The 17,165-nt window shown below is 39.9% G+C and overlaps 2 protein-coding genes across 10 annotated transcripts in view; both read left to right on the top strand.

Annotated features, from left to right (window-relative positions):
* The window catches only part of LOC114480106 (uncharacterized), a 42,459-nt gene extending 36,570 nt beyond the window's left edge, over nt 1-5,889 (top strand). For 3 of the 5 annotated variants that reach the window (XM_028473946.1, XM_028473947.1, XM_028473945.1), the window contains exons 34-41: nt 1,673-1,711; nt 1,790-1,930; nt 2,136-2,218; nt 2,306-2,329; nt 2,913-4,003; nt 4,193-4,309; nt 4,805-4,926; nt 5,041-5,889. In XM_028473946.1, the coding sequence (XP_028329747.1) occupies nt 1,673-1,711; nt 1,790-1,930; nt 2,136-2,218; nt 2,306-2,329; nt 2,913-4,003; nt 4,193-4,309; nt 4,805-4,926; nt 5,041-5,121 (1,698 nt within the window). In that variant the 3' untranslated portion in view covers nt 5,122-5,889. The remainder of the gene's footprint in view (nt 1-1,672; nt 1,712-1,789; nt 1,931-2,135; nt 2,219-2,305; nt 2,330-2,912; nt 4,004-4,192; nt 4,310-4,804; nt 4,927-5,040) is intronic. The other 2 variants (XM_028473949.1, XM_028473948.1) reach the window with 1 other exon arrangement.
* The window catches only part of LOC114480105 (zinc finger protein 638-like), a 107,869-nt gene that overhangs the window by 70,542 nt on the left and 20,162 nt on the right, over nt 1-17,165 (top strand). For 3 of the 5 annotated variants that reach the window (XR_003676057.1, XM_028473940.1, XM_028473944.1), the window contains exons 1-4: nt 10,931-11,039; nt 13,198-13,252; nt 13,323-15,151; nt 16,737-16,798. Coding sequence is in view for 4 of the 5 variants with exons in the window: in XM_028473940.1 (XP_028329741.1) it covers nt 13,544-15,151; nt 16,737-16,798 (1,670 nt within the window). In the remaining variant the exon portion in view is untranslated. Of the gene's footprint in view, nt 1-10,930; nt 11,040-13,197; nt 13,253-13,322; nt 15,152-16,736; nt 16,799-17,165 lie in introns of those variants that run through there. The other 2 variants (XM_028473942.1, XM_028473943.1) reach the window with 2 other exon arrangements.

Here is a 17,165-nt window from a genome sequence, read left to right as displayed (position 1 = left end):
TTGTCTTGCTTGAGAGGCTCCGCTCTGCGACTGGTTATGATTTTGGGGGAAGCATCTTTCTCTCTGCATGGGTCAACTTCACCTCTGAGAATAACTTCTGTATCCTTTGACGTAGCTTCTTTCTACAGGGCGTCCATTTCAATATTATTTCTTGAATCTCAAACTTGTAAAATAAATAGTTTTTTTTTTCAGAAGCAAAGTGGTGTTTCCATACTTTGTGCACGAGTCAGCTTCATTCATGTAGACCGTCTCTTTTCAAGTTGCCAGACAACCTTCAATCAATCAATCAATCGAATGTTATTTATAGAGCATTTTTCATATATACAATATAATTCAAGGTGCTTTTCCTCGAATCCACAGAATACAATCTTTGCTGGCAAACAGCGGTATTTAAACCATACATTGCAGCTGTAACACCTCTTCTCCTTCCTCCTCCCCTTTTCATGTGTACAGTATATATTGTTGAGACATCTGAGCTTTGCTCTGCTTCCACTGACACCCACTCTCTGCAGCTGTAGCTCGTAACATATTTGAAAAAAACTCATCTCAGGCCTCAGCTTGTTCTTAACCTTTGTCCCAGATATAGAGGGTTTTCACCTACATCACGTTCTGGGCAGTAACCCGGATGCGCTGCCATCTTGGAGGAATTCGGAGTTAAACACTGCGATGGATAAATGTTGGAAACCATAGAAAAGCTCCTCAAAATGCGTTACAGATGCAAAGACACACAGGGACGGACTTGGTCTGCAGGAAAGGGCACCATATTTGGAAAAGTTGTGGTTTATTGGTTGTGCAGATCCATACAGTTAGCTCCCTTGTCTTGGATTAATGACGACCTGGAGAGTCTTCTGTCTATTGCATATCCTGATATGGTCAACTACCTGGTTTTAACCCTAACCCAGTCTGGGTCATCCTTTTGATAAAGGTCAAACCTTTGACCTGGAATACAATGAGAAATACAGCTCTACATTCTCGCTCTACATTTTAACAACTGTGTTGCTCCTTTAGCAGGCTATTAATTGTGATTATATTAAGTTAGTAATAAGGATGCACCGATCGACCGATCGGTCCACGCACCAGGTCATGTGCGCATGTGCGTGCATGGTACACAACAACAACAACTCCCGGAGCACGGTTAGCTTAGCATGTCCGCAGTTTGACAGTATTACACAAAAAAGAGAATCGCAATTTGTAATTCCTGTAATGCAGAAATAGGTCTTGGTGAAGCTGCAAACCAAACGCTACCTTATTTACCATTTAATGAACCACCACACCACTGAGTATGCAGCATTGAAAACTAGCAATCAAGCTAATGCCAAAGCTAAAGCTAGCGGAGCAAAGAGTCAGTCGTCTGCTGAGGTCCACTTCTGGAGCTGTGCTCGTGCATGTGAGTGAGATGGAACACAGAGGGGAGGGGGGTTAAAGTCAGAGTCGTCAGAGAAGCTACATTCAAAATCATGCTAACTTTCGAAAATCACCTACCCTACCTTTCAACAGCACTCTGTCAGCCTAAGATGCTGACTTTTTCTACACAGCTAAACATGCTGATCTGGTGGCCAAGAGGACTACTGATCCTCACCTTTACTGACACTAGACTATTATTGAAATAGTCGTGGTGTCTAAGTTTTACTGTTAAAATGATCACTGCTAATTGTCCTCTGTCTGTCTGCAGGAGACCATGTACAGACAACTGCTGAAATTGAGCAATGCTGTAAGTGAGCCGTGGTTCATGCACACTTATCGTATGCTCCCTGACCTCTGACCTCTGTTTCTCTCCGTCTCCTCTCAGCACGTTCCCATGCTGAGCGGTCTGGACCAGCGGCTGCTGCTGGTTCAGGTCTCTGAGGTTTCTCTGAAGCTCATTATGGCCGTCATGAAGGAGGTGGTCTCTGTGGGACGACTGGCAGGATTCCTGCCCCTGGGCAACAGGGTGAGCCAGAAAGACACACAAAAAAAAGAACAAAGACCCATTAAAGGATAGAAGCCCCCTGTGATGAGTTTCCTTTTTCTGATTTAAACAATCACATGCAGCAAACTGACGTAAAGAGACAATTGAGCACACGCACACACGGAGACACTGAGATACACACAACATTATGACACACGTGACCAACGTTTATTCTGAACCGTCTCAGATCTGCATCGAGATGTTGGAGCCCAGCGACAGGATGAAGGTGATGGAGGCGAAGCTTGGATCTCTGACTGCTCCTCACATCTGGTCAGTGAACCTCAGCGATCATCAATCAATCAATCATTTTATTGATCTTCACTTTACATCTAAACAAGCTTTTTATTCGTTTCACAGGAAGAAAGTGATACGAGTGGATACGTGAGTGTTTTCATCCTCATTTTAATCATTTTATTAAATTAACTTCTTAATTGTGATGAGATGACTTTGTTGTATTTGGCACTAATTATTTATTTTCAACAAAAAAACAAAACACATAATAAATGTAAAGACAAAACAAATAGAAGAAAAAGTAGAAAACTCTTGTTTCAACAAATGTTCATATATTAGATTAAAAATAAGTCTTTAAAAGTGACAATTCAAGTACAAACGAAACAATTTCTATGAAACTATTGCAGTTTCCACTTTTAAATCAAACAAACCAAACTCTTTGCCACTGTTTCCCCCTGGTGGCAAGCTAAAAAAATACAACAAAAATAACATACCACTATTCAAAGCGATCACATGCTTTAAGTTTGGGTATCGGTTCTTGGTATCGGTAAAGTTTAACAAGCATATTCGTGCAGTACATGCCCAATACCAGTATCGGTATATCCCTAACTATTCTTTTTAAATCTTGATTTTTCTCCACAATCTTCCTGTACTGACCTCACTGAATTTTTTAAGTCAGTTGTAAACCTTTGCATTAAATGCTGAACTCTGAGATGATCTGTTTCTGTCTCAGTGTTCAGAGCCTGCACCAGCATCAGCTCCAATCCCTTGATGTCACAATTGACCTAGAAGAGGATCTGCATTGGGCTGCTCCAGATCAGACCGCTCAGGACTCTAACAAAAACCAAAGTTTGGATGGCCTTAGCTTCCAGGTGTTAGACAGCATTGACGATGAAGGCACGGCAGATCGGGAAGAAAGTGGTGAACCACAAGCTGAGACCTCTTTCCAAGCGCTGGACAGCGTTACAGAAGACCAATCAGCTACAGATCATGTGACTGAGGTGGCAGTGGCTGAAAATGTAAGCAATGAAACCAAAGTGTCCACTTTTGCAAAGAGGCCAAGGCGGGGCAGAGGTGGAAAGAGAGAAAGGAAACCCAAGGTTCTTGCAGCAAACAAAGACATTACAGGTCAGGAAAATTTTAAGGTCATTGATTTAGTTGAAAATCCAATCGAGACAGAAGATCCTGAACCGACAAGTCAAGATGTGACACCTGAAGCTGAATTAGAACCCATCAAGGAGGAGGAAGTGTACCAAGTAATCGATTCAGTGGCCGAGCAGTCTGCGCCCAACGCCATGAAGAAACAAGGTCATAGAGGGAGACCGACCAGGAGAAGTGCGAGGGGCAGAACTTCTGAAGGAGAATCTGAAGAAAAGCAAGATGAGACTCGAACAATAAGTGAAGTTACAAAACCAGATTCAATAACTAATAAAGAGGGAGTGAACAAGGTTCCTTGCACGGTCTTAGACTCTGCTGGAAGTGAAACAATTCAAAAGACGGAAAAAGTATGGAGAAGAAGATCAACAAGAGGAAACAAGGAGGAGAAAATCATATCACAAACAGCCAGCAGCAAAGAGGAGCCAAAATATCAGGTAATCGACTCGGTGGAGGACGATGTAGCTCCTGAAGAAGCAGTCATGGTAACAAAGGCTACCAGAGGACGAAGGGGGCGGCCGGCCAAGAGAGACATCCCAACACGGGGGCACACCGCTGCCAAAGAGTGTGAGGAAGGCAAAGAAATGTCCCCCAAAGCACTGGCAGAAGCAAGTGGCCAATCAGACAAGGCCACGGCCTCCTTGGAAGAAGGACAGTGTGAGGATAAAGGTGAGGAAACACAACTCCTTCAGTAGAAAAACAGAGAAGAAATGAAACAGTCGTCCATGTTCTGAACATCCTCAGGGAAATATACTTTTCCTGAATCCAAAATAAAAAAGTTAAACGTTAAAGTTGTTGAGGAAACTTTACATCTATGTTTGTTGAGAGTTTAGTTTCAAACGTTTCTCTTGGTTTCAGTGGTCGGTAATCACAGGAAGGAGCTGATGGGACCTGAAGCCAAACGATCTCGCTCTCAGTCTCCTGATGTTCCTGCTGATGTCACACTGCTGACGTACAATCCCAGCAATCCTCTGGGTACGTGTTAAGTTGTGGATTTGGTGTCAATTTGTGTTGTGCAGTGCTTAGTTTTTCTGATGCTTAGTTCTGTTTTTAGGAATAATATATTTTGTCAGTCTTAATGTGTTGATTTCGAACCATTTCATGCACATTTTGTTGGTTTCAAGTGTAGTTGGAGTCTTTACTTGTTTCACGGCTTTTTCTGTAGCAGCAAGTCCCACGTGTTTGATTTAGCTTTGCACGTAGTGACCAGTACTACATGTTTGTTAACTTAGCACGTAGCGTCGCTGGTTGAGCAAGGGACAAAGGGTAAATGGGCGGAGCTACAATACCATCTCCACTTATCTGGACTCAACCAATGGAATAAACTTAATAAATTGTCTGGTTCTGGTCTGATGGTTCTGGTCTGATGGTTCTGGTCTGATTGTTCTGGTCTGATTGTTCTGGTCTGATGGTTCTGGTCTGATTGCTGGTAATTGATGGTTTTCCTGGTATCCATGTTTCTTTATGTAGGTCAGGAGTTTGTGGTTCCTAAGGCTGGATTTTTCTGTAACATTTGCTCCATTTTCTACATGAACGAGAACACTGCTAAGGAAGTCCACTGCAGCAGCAGGAGACACTTTGACAACCTGAAGGTACACACACACACACACACACACACGCACACACACACACACACACACACACACACACACACACATACACACGCACACACACACACAGGACCTCACTTCTGCCTCCTCTTACAGAAATATTACCTGAAGCTCAAGACGACTCCTTCCAGAGCGTCAAGTTCAACCTCATCAAACGTTTCCTCAGACAGAATGTGAACACACACACACACAGACTCTGTGAGGGTCGTTGGAGAACAAACTGTGAAGAAGCTTTTATAGACAACAAATGAAGTGTTTGTTGTGAGAACTTCTTCCACCTTCATGTTTGATTTTCTGCTCACGTTGCTTTATTTCCTGTCAGGACGATCCTCTGTTTGAGTTTTACTTTGTTTCTATTAAACCGCTTCACTAAGACTTCCTGTGTCAATAAATGAAACACAATGGTACCCTTCATAAAACTGTAATATAAATGTCATATTTAGATATTTTTTTCCCACTTTTATCTCATCAGAACTTCAGACCTAACCATGAATCTAATTTTTTTTTTTAATATATTTCATAATTTTTAAGGGGATAAGATCGAAGGAAACGATCGGCTTCATATGCAAGGATCGGCCAATCGCCGATCCCCCAAAATCAGGGAAATTTGAGTTGATCGATTGTTGTATCCTTACCTAAAATGAAACTTTGGATATATCATGAAGTGACCGTTTTAAAGAGTAACTAAACAACGGAGGTTTTAACTGATGTACGTCGAGACTGGAAGTTTAAAAACTGGTCAGGGCTCCCAGAGCAGTTAAGACACTTCACTATTTTGCTTTATTCACAATTTTCTCAGTCCAACTTACTCACCACAGTCCACATGTTATAGATTATATAGACTAGTACAGTGCCCGTTGGAAGTATGTATTTATATAGTGGGAGAAGTTTAAGTAGAGTTGTCAATTATGGCCAAATGAGTATGTGTTCAAAGGTTGGATGTACAAAGAGGTGTACATTTTTTGTACAATAGTTTTTCATTGCCATTGTGCATTTATGTTGTCATTTGGTGTATTTTTTGTATAAATATTTAGTTTTGTGTATTTTGAGTAATTTTCATATTTTGTTGTTTGATGTATTTTTCTGTCATGTATGTTTTTTGGATTCATTGTTGTCATTTTGTGTACTTTTTGAATAAATATTAAGTTTTGTTTTTTTTGTTTTTTAACTCATTTAGTATATTTTTATTAGAAATACCTCCTGGTTGCCGTGTGGGATTCTCCTAATTTCCTCCTTGTGTTCTCTCTCTCTTACACACACACGCCAATCAGCCTCGCGCATGCACATAATCCGTCACAGGTTGTTGAGAGAAAAAAAAACGGACATGGAAGTACCACGAAAAATAAATGTTTTGTAACACCAAGTAATTTGTAACTCTAAACGTCTGTGTGTTCAGCATGTACATCCCGGCACTCTGTCACACACGCACGTGCATCAGCCGTGTGTGTGTGTTTACATTATAGGTGTTAGCATCTTAACAGAATAACATAAGAAGAAACACTTATCTTTGTGCAGAACAAACGATAATCATGGTGGAGCCGTGTTGTGGACCCATCAGCAGACAAAATGTTAGTCCTCTGTTTAGAGAAGCAGAATGTTTGTGATATGGTGTCACTGTGCACAGTCATGGAGACGGAGGAGGAAGTGAACTCCATGACCTGCGATTCAAAGGAAGTTTGGGATCATGGGAATAATTTAAAATAACCATGAAATATCTATCTATAAAAGCAAAGAAGGTCTGTGTGTGTGTTTATGGAGCGATTTATGCACACACAATACATGTAATAATAAAAAACTGCATAGAATAAATTATAAAACATTTTTTTGTACAAACACATTGCTTTTGAAATTAAATTTTCAATTTCAGCACGGCGGAAGTAGCGAAACTAGCAAAAATTAATTTTCTGGTAAGCTCGCGAGTCTCACTCATTGGGTGTGAGACACATATTTCAACCTGATGTGAGTCACTGAAGCGCGTGCGTGAGTAGCGAGACACACACACCCACAGACCTTTCTTACATTATAGTATAGATATAGATAGTATAGAAGGCTACAGAGTGAGGCTTTATTATAAATCCAACGTTACATCCTGAAATTCAAGCGAAAACTTGTCAGGGAGATCCACAAATGTTGAACATTACATTATGACATGAATGATATTGTCACACTGGTGTGGTATTTGGGAATTCTGCAAAATCATGGCACTACTTTGAGGAACTTTGTATTACTATAATAATGATAATATAATCGTATATGATGGATAGATAGATAGAATGGTTCTTTTACAAATTCACAAGCTGAAACCAAACGTTTCTCACCAGCCACACAGTACACTAATGATAATAATGATAAATATTTTATTTTTCTCATTTTTTGTGTGTATTTCACTTGCTGCAGGATTATTTATCCAAGTCCACATTCGTTTATTTTTCTTTTTTTGTTGTTGTGGGTAACATGAAATGTGATGACAATAGTTCTAAACTCAGGAGATTGTGTACTGTTCATGAGGGTAATACAGAGATGTGCCGGAATTAAATTGGATGTATTAATTTAAGTAAGTCTGCTTTATTTTCCTTAAAAAACTGTTCATTCTGAAATAAGTGGTATTCCCACTTGGGATTATTCTGGATCATAATCAAACCAATAGATGCAACTTGAACTTTGAAGTAAAAACTTGATATAACATGTGGTTGATGAGAGATTTGTCCATGTATGGCAGAATTCTGTTGGCAGAGGTCATCTCAAGGTCTGTTTACATCTCTGTGGCCATGAACATTCCATATAATCTATATAAGAAACTTGATCAAATGCTCTTTGATTTCATTTGGAAGAATAAGCCCCGTTACTGTAAAGGAATATATTTAGTAATCAGAGTGGAGGTAGAGGTTTGAAACCATTAACAATGTGTTGAAAATAAACTGGCTGTGTCGACTAGTGAAGGATGAAGTTAACTTCTAAAATACAATCCCTAAATATGTTCTCAATCAAATTGGAGGAGTGGAATTCTTACTCAAATGTAATTATAAAAACTACCTGTCAAACTCTCAGACTTCCATTAACAGGCGTTGCTCTCGTGGAGGCTGGTCTACAAGCACAACTTCTCACCAACCAAATCAACAACAAATCAAGCACCGCAATAAATCACTATTTCTTCAAAATTGGTTTAATCATGGAATAATCTGGGTTAATCAGTTGATCAATGCACAGGGACAACTTTACCGTATAATGACTTCATTACTAACTACCAGATTCCAATCCTACAATCAAACTATGTCAAGGTATGTAAAGCAATACCAAATGAAAAACTACATTTGTTAAAGGTTCTCAATTTCATCCTCAAAGACAGAAATTAAATGGAATATCTTTTTGTTGGAGAAATAAATATCAGAAGCAAATCATGCCTAAATAAATACATCAGGAAAGCACATAAATTATACTTTGTGCACTGCTGATTAATCAATAATTACTTTTCTTTTTCTTCTTCTGTTTTCTTTTCTAAAAACAATTACAGAAAAAATATAGACCATAGACAATATTTAGAAATCTTATACATTATAATACAGTCAGTGTGTGTGTGTTGTCAGCGTCAGACAGGCTCGTGGTGGCGGAGTAAAGAGGTTTCCCGCTCACGTCATGCAGCAACATACAGCCATGGCAGCAGCAGACTAGTACATTTACAGTCTAATGACAGAAACCATGAGGAAAAATGTCTTTGATCCAAGACGAGGGTGTCGACTCATATGGATCTGCACCACCAATATCGCTTAACTTTTCCAAATATTGTGCCCTTTCCTGTGGACCAAGTGCTTCCCTGTATGCCTTTGCATCTGTAACGCATTTTGAGGAGCTTTTCTGTGGTTTATCTATTACAGTGTTTACCTCTGAGTGCCTCCAACATGGCCGCGCATCCGGGTTACTGCCCAGAACATGACGTCGGTGAAACCCCTCTATAGAGTCATGTGACATAAACGTAGATGGTGCAGTGACTCAGGTTCATGTAACTAATAGAACATACCGTATATTAATCTGAGAACTGAGGATGTCTGTGTGTTACAGACCCTGTCTGTGTGCACTGAAGTGTATATGACAATGAAGTAGTGAATCTCAATCCATTTATTTATTTTTAAATGTATTTTCAGTAGGCCTATAGGCTCATAGGTTTTTTGTCCAAAAAAAACCGAAATAAAAGAGTATTTTCACATAATTGAACCACTGCAAATAATAAGGACAAACATTTACAAAACATTCAAGAAATATATCAACACTATACCTAAGATGATTATTTTGTTTTTTATTTTTTTGTTGTCTGTTCTTTTTTTTTTTTGTTCATTTCTGTATTGTATTGTGTTGTATTGTATTTAAATGAGTTTAAATAAAGTTAAAATAATAATAATAATAATTAAAGAAAATTCAGCGTCTCACGAGCTATCTGTGCCCCACGTGCCCATGACATCAGAGCATGCATTATGCGTCAAATCTGCGTCTCATCTCGAATATTGATACGGCAACCGTACGGATAGCCACTGCCAATATAAAACTATGTATGTGTAAAAATATGCAAGTATAAAGTACGCAGGAACGCAACCACATTAATACAAAAGCAGGTAAATATAAAAGTATGTGAAAGTGCTTGAGAATAAGTGTAGGTACGTATAAAACAAGTAGTGAAAAGTGTGTTCAGAAACATATAAGTGTTAAAGTGTACGAGTATAAAAGTATGTAAAATATAAAATAATACAAGTATAAGAGAAAGTGTAAAGGTAGTTAATTCTAGAGCTCAGCCAGTCAGTTTTTTTTTGTAAATTAACAATTAAAAACACCACAAAACAGCCACATATTTAAATGTGTACTAATAAAATACTGAACAAACGTTGTACGTCTGTATAGATAAGGAGTTGTGTTATGTCATTGACCCAGAATGCAGTAGTGAACCACATTCTGGACTATTTCACCCTAATCTCACCATCATCAAGCTTCGGTATTCTACAGAAGAATCAGTGATGTCATCAGTGATGACTGTAAAGCACTGAGGGGTTGATGGGAAAAGGATATGTTACATTTGGGGATAATTAATGACTGTGAGAGAATGTAAAAGTAAACTTACACAATATAAGATATTGCAAAGGAATTATTGGACTCCAGTGAGATTACATAGGACGGGTCTTATGAACAATGCATTGTGTTGGAAATGTCAGAATGATACTGGTACTCGTGCATTGTTTATGGGAATGACCAATTATTCAACGCTCCTGGATGGAGGTCATCCATGTCCTTAGTGAATGGTTGGGAACGCCTGGACTGTGTTTACTGTGCGATAAAGGAAGGATAACTAAGATATCAATAGGGAAATTTTCAGTTATTATGGTTGGGGTATCAGTGACAGCCAGGGTTCTACTTAAACACTGGAAAACTCCAATCGCCCCACAATTTAAGGAATGGGCAAATATGAATGCATGCTAAATAGATTAAAAAATAAGGACAGCACATCAGCTTGGGACACATTTTGGTCCTACATTACTATAAACACCACTGCTTAATTCCATCCATTCGTATAGTGATTGATTATTATTATTTGATTTTTTGAACCTTGTACAATACATGAATGTATCTATGCATATGCAGAGCCGCCTTATTAAGTGTGGATTGTGATTTTGTAATGTACCAATAAAATGTTCAATAAAAAAAACTTAAAAAAACAAAACAAATTAAAAAAACAAACAAACATTGTTTGGTCTGTTTACATTCAGATGTCACATCCCAGCAAAGATTGCGAGTGAAGGAAGTGACGTACTGTCCGCGCATGCGTTGAAAGGATCCGGTGTAAGTACATGCCAATGCTAACAATAAAAAAACCAAACAAAAAATTATATAAAAACTAAAATTAATCAGAATCCACTTGAAACAAATTTCGAATTATTATTTTTTTTTTAATAGCAGGGTTTCAGCCTTTTAAATAGAACACGAGCTGCCGTAAAATTAGGCCGACCGGATGAAGACGCGTTTCGCGCATGCGTGCCGGACCGCGGACTAATCTGATGGCCCAAACATGAGAGAAAGAAGAGTAAAAACTACTTAAAGCTGAAGAAAGACACACGGTATGAAGCTGCGAGGCGAGAAAAAGTCATTTTTCTGCCAGTTTCACTCCAAGGGGAGGAGTTTTAACTTTAACCGCCTGGAGTTTCGTTTTGTTTTGTTTGCGAGCTGCGTTAGCTTCTGTTAGCATCAACCCAGAAATACACCAGGGATACATGGAAGAACACATCGTGGAGTACTTTATTGGTCACATTGGAAACTCAAGTGTTAATATTCTTTAAGGGGATTCAAATCCTGACATAGAGCTGGGCAATATGAACCGAACGTCCTAACATTCGATTCACTATATGTGTCGATATTATTCCTCGTAAAAACTCTTACCACTTACCAGAAAGAGGATGAAAATCACTGTTGGAAAACATTACATAAGCACTTAATGTTATTACAAATGCTTGTTCCTTTTGACTTTTTATTTCTTTAGTCACAGCACATAGATATATAAAGGTAGATAGGACTAGGGATGGGCGATATGGACTAAAAAAAAAAAAATCCCGATAATTTGTGGTATTTATCACGATAATGATAAAAAAAAATCACAATAAATAAAAACAATAATAAAAATATATAAAAGTGTTTGACGTGCTGGTTTCCCCTTGCGCTGAACCAATGTTTACTAGGGATGTTACGATTCACTCAACTCTCGATATGATTCAATTCATGACACTGGGTTCACGATACGATTCTCTCATGATTTATTTTACAAAATGTGACAGTAGACAAATGATGACTGAAAAATATTCACTTTTTTTCCCTTTGAAAATAAAAATACTGTACTATTTTCTTTTGTCTTTCATTGTCAAAAGAGTCTCTTAATAAACTATGCAAAACAATGCAATTTAATTAAAAATAAATCCTGAATGAATTTTAAAAAAAAAAAGAAATGGTACAAATTAAGTCAAATGAATCATTTAAATTCTGGCTCTACAATAAACTTTGCCAAACTGAATAATAGTTCCTTTCCTTTTTAAAAGTGCAACTGAAAAGTATTTTGTGCTTTAACAATTGGACTTTAAAACAAATCCCATATCAAATAAATAATATAAATAAACAAATTATGGTTTTCATTCTCTCTCTCTTGTTTCTCTCTGTGACCCTCTGACCTTGGACTTCACATGTTCTTTCTTTCTCACTTCTTTCATTTTGTGTTGGGGAAGTTTAAATGCTTCCACATTTCTGATTTAAAACACGGTGGTGCCTCCCGAATTACTTCTAGATAGTGCACTTTGCTGTATATATACAGTATATGTATATACAGTATATTCAATTTCAGAGTATTGTTGTGAACCGTGACACCTTTTAATCGATTATTAACTGCCTCACAATCAATCTTTACATCCCTAATGTTGACAGCTGTCTGTTAATAAAAGCAGGTTTACCACGAAAACAAATGTAAATGTCATTTGCGGAAAAAAATAGGTTTTAATTGTCAGTTTCATGTCGGGCTCTGATATAAATACCTAATGTCTGTCCGACCTGTAGGTTTCACTTTTGCTTTGTTGGGTTCTGGTCAAAGCTTGAATAATGTTCATATCATAAATGGTCTGTGTTTAAAACCACATCAGCACCACCGAAATAAAAATAAAATATTTTTGTCTTTCTTCTCGTCCTCCTCTCCACTGCTCATTCATTCACTGGCTCCACTGCACAAACGCGACAATGCGGGTGACATTGGAGCCACAAACCGTTCACACTGGAGTCTGATTCAGGTCACATTTTAAATAGTAATGTGAGCATATTGGGCGGTCGTAAAGCAGTATGTGTTGTCGTGAGAACGAGAACAGATCTACTAGACCGCCACCGGATCGGAGGAAGTTGTGAAGTTAAAACTCCGCTCTTAAAAAGTAACGTTTTGATGTACCGCGTCGTATACATATGCGCCTTAGTCATACATCAACCACCTGGGGGTAGCTAGCACATGTCACACTTTTACAACCCCTATCCCACTGACCAGCAAAGCTCCATATAAAGTATATATAAAAAAGTAATAAATTGTTAGTGTTTTTTTCAGACATTTTGGTATTTTGATGTGTTTATTTTATGCTGTGAACTGTTGGCTTGGTTGGGTAATTGTTTTGTGGTAAGAAACTAACTTTTTTCGCCTCTCACCTTGTTTTTTTGTTGCCTTTTGTCTGTTGATCCTGTTTTTTCCCTTTGCCAAAGAACAACGGTGCTGCCAGCACGTGCATCACCAGACCAGAGCTGCCGCATAGAGGAGGTAGATACCTGGAGAAGCCAGCGCCGGTATAGTCCAGTAACACCTTTTCTTTGTTCTTCAATTTTTTCAGTTTTTCGTTGCGAGTGAATCAGAGTGTTCCTGCCTCTGATCCACGTCTCCTGGCAAGCCCCCAGCAAGGAGGGCTCTTGCGGCCCCCCCTCCAGTTTGGACCGCTGGAACAGTCGGTGCAGCCTCAGCTGAATGCTCAGTTTGCACTGTCGCAGATCAACACCCAGTTCTTCTCACCCACTGCCTTAGTCATACATCAACCACCTGGGGGTAGCAAGCACCATGTCCCACTTTTACAACCCCTATTCCACTGATCAGCAAAGCTCCACCCAGACGGGTAATGGACATTCCAGCGCACAGGTGCAGAGCGACCGTCAAAAGACATCCCATTCTAACTACGGGTCAGGCTACAGGTCGGCTCCATTTGGACTTTCTCCTAACATCCCCTCACTATTTGCTCTGCCTTTGCCCGCCTTCATGGCTGGCCAGAGTCGGCCAGCCAAAGAGGAAGAACTCAAAAGACCAGCTGATTTACACAGTGACAGAGCCAGGGAGGAGTCGCTGCATCCGCCTCGCTCCTATGCAATAAACCCACTTTCTCAAGGACACAGAAAAGCAGTAGCAGAGTGCTCTGATAGGCCCTTGAACTGGCTCCCGACCTACAAAAGCACCAATGAAGACAATGCTTCCAAGTATTATACACCAGCGGCATCTTCCATCTTCCCTGGCGGTGGAGAAAGCAGGACATCAGCGGCGTCCTCCATCTTCAGTGGCGGCTGTGAAAGCAGGTTTACGACTAATGTTGAAAGGAAGCCACATGAACAATCCATTTCAGGTTTGGGTGAGTACGAGTTTCCAGTGCGAGAAATTGCATCCGCCCAGCCCAAGTTGAGCCAATGCAAGTACACGTCAGAGTTGGCCAGCAATATTCTCCTGCACTTTGGACTAGAAAAAGAGGACTTGGAGCAACTCATCTCATACCCCGAAGACCAGATCACGCCACAGAATCTGCCTTTCATCCTGCGTCAGATCCGTCAACAAAAGACCACAAATCCTGTGAGCGCGGTTCAAACCGTGCCCTACCCCGAATCCAAAACCACCACCAGCGTGAGTGACACGGACTTTAGGGGTCATATGAAAGAGGCGTCCCACCAGGATTACAGGCCACGTGGTATCCTCAAAACCAGTAAAGTCATAGACTATGGACACGTCAGCCAGTTGTCTGCTGGGCCAGGAGAGGAGGTAGGAATGGCCAGTGAAGCACACAGTGATGGTAGTTCCACTCTGCTAATGGATAGCAGTGGTAGAGAGGCGAAAGAGATGAGTATTAGTTTGTTGATTTCCCCCCGTGATCAGGAGAGTTCAGTTCCTGGTCTTGTCTCCCCATTCAGCTTTAAGATAACCTCCAAGTCTCTTCCTACCAAGAATCCACCAAAGGAGTTTTCGCCCCCACCAAAGCAGTTCCTACAGATGGTGAAGGTTCCCTTCACCAAACCCAAAACAGACACAGACTCCAGAATTCTGCCTGGAGTCTCCAAAAGCCTTTCTTTGAAAGATCCAGAGCCAAGTCAGCTGAAGTCGTCCAAACCCCGTTTATCTGACACTCCTAGCCCGAGTGTGGCATCAGGGCGGCTTGGCGTCGTGCTCTACGACAGTCTCAAAGATCCACTGAAGCAGGTGTCAAAGGTTCCTGAACCGAAGCAACAGCAACCGCCGGTACAGCAGAAGGAGAAGAAGCAGCAGCCTGCAACCCAGAGGAGTCCAACGTCCCAAGTCGACACGTCCAGAAGTGTTCCAACTCCAAACCAGATGTACGATTATGCTGCAATCACACCAGGAATGTACCCACATAGCTGTTCTCTCTGTGATAAAGAGTGCTTTAGTGTGAAGGTGAGTAAAAAATGTCACTACTCAAACTTGTGTAACCCCAGCTTTTTGTTCCCACATCTTTAATCTCTTCCTTGATTAATAAACTGGGACTAAGGTGCATAAACTGATCTGCCATAAAACTATGACCACCTGCCTAAGCGTGACACCTTTTCTATAATGAAGGAAGGTCACTTGGTGCAGATGTAATCGCAGTGTCTCACGTGTCGTGTACCAGTTACTTGTCCTGTTCAATCTGTGCTCAAACACGACACAGTTCCACTTCCACTAGCCAAACAATCTGGACTTTAGGTGACAAATGTCCTTTTTTGTGCATGTGTTGTAACTGTACAAACCAGACGAGAACTTATTCAGCATATATTGAAATTGTACCCACACACGAGAGGTCGACAGATATGGGATTTTTAAAGGCCAATGCAGATACCGATTGGAAAAAAAAAAAAAATCAGCCAATGGTCGATATCTAAAGCTTATTTTGGAAGCTGATATTTGAGCCCGATATACTTTTTTTTTTTTTTTCTAAGTACATTGATTATGAAAGACAATTGAAACACTAATATTATATAAATGCGGGGTCTTTCCATCGGTCAAGCGGTGGCTACAGCAGCCCACGTGGGTGCCAGATCAAATATCCTTATCCTATTATATCCTTAAGGATATTTGATCAGACAGATGTATGTTATTTATGTTTTTTCTTTTTTCCTTTAACCGCTTTCCTTCCTTTCTTGTAAAATGCGAATTGTATGTTCTTTGTCAAGTGTGGCCAGCTTTGTCCGTAGGACAGAGCCGGACGACCCCCCTTTGTGCATGTGCGTGGTCATCATCCTATGGCTGACCAGTTTACTAAAAACCCAGTTTTCATTCCATACTTGTAGAAAATCAGCTTTAGCTCATTAGCTGATAAACAATCTTTCTAGCTAGCTACCTTTTTGCCCAGTATTATTAGTTTTTTATTCATATTTATAAAAGCTCCCGTTCTTTATTTATGTCAATCTTTTCTTGCACTTTTTTATCGGTCGAAGAAAAAAACAGATCAGTCAAAAAGCCGTTGATGGTTCTCCTTATTTTTTTTGGCCTTGACATTTGGGTTTTTTTGGTGAATAACAAACAGCTTAGACTCCCGCTCTCACCTTGTCACCTGGATGTTCCTGCTTCAGAAGTTTCCACGATGTTTTCTTTTACCTGCCAAAATTCAGATGCCCCACAAGACTGAGTCTGGCTTTTGGGAACTTTTTTTTTTCACTGTACTTCTGAACCACCATAATTTTTCTTCTAAAGATTGAATTCGGATGATGAAGCATCTCAGGCATCTAGCTTCTTGTTTTGGGGATAGTTGGGTCATAGACCAAGTTCATGTCAGTGTTAGTAACCCCTGTGCTTCCATCAGAAGGTCCGTTTCTACTCTTTCTGTCCTTTGTCTGACAACCACTGTTGTATTTTCTTACCTTTGAAGGAGAAACCTCTTTGTCTTTGGTTGTATTTTTGTTTAAACCAAACTGTTGTTGAGCATGTGTATTATCTATGATAGTGATATGATGTCGTCTAAATGGGCCATACCTACAGGTATCTGTTTTCTTCTGACTACCAGGAATGGATCAACCACCAGAACACTGAACTTCACCTTGAGAACTGTAAACTGCTACGAACACGGTCAGTCCTCACTTCTTATACATGATCTCAGCGTCTTGTTGAATGCACAGCACAATTTATTGAGCACGTCACGGCAGAACGAGTCTCTACATTTGAAGGTTTTCTTCACCGTCCTTAGACAACATTTGACTCTGAATTAACCAGTTTTCAAAGTACCACGTACAGTACATTAGGGCTGGATATCGGCAAGGACGTCACGATACCTGTCCGATATAAAACATAAAAGCCTTGTCAAACAATTTCATAGTATCACGATTATGGTTGGGCATCGTTGGTCTTTGAATGATTCTGATTTCTCATTTCAATTGTGATTCTTTTAAAAGGCAATTGTATAATGTATGTATTAGGGCTGGGCAAAAAAAAAAGT

This window comes from Gouania willdenowi, chromosome 18 (assembly GCF_900634775.1).
Source record: "Gouania willdenowi chromosome 18, fGouWil2.1, whole genome shotgun sequence".
Lineage (NCBI taxonomy): Eukaryota > Metazoa > Chordata > Actinopteri > Blenniiformes > Gobiesocidae > Gouania > Gouania willdenowi.
This window is presented reverse-complemented; position numbering and strand designations above follow the sequence as displayed.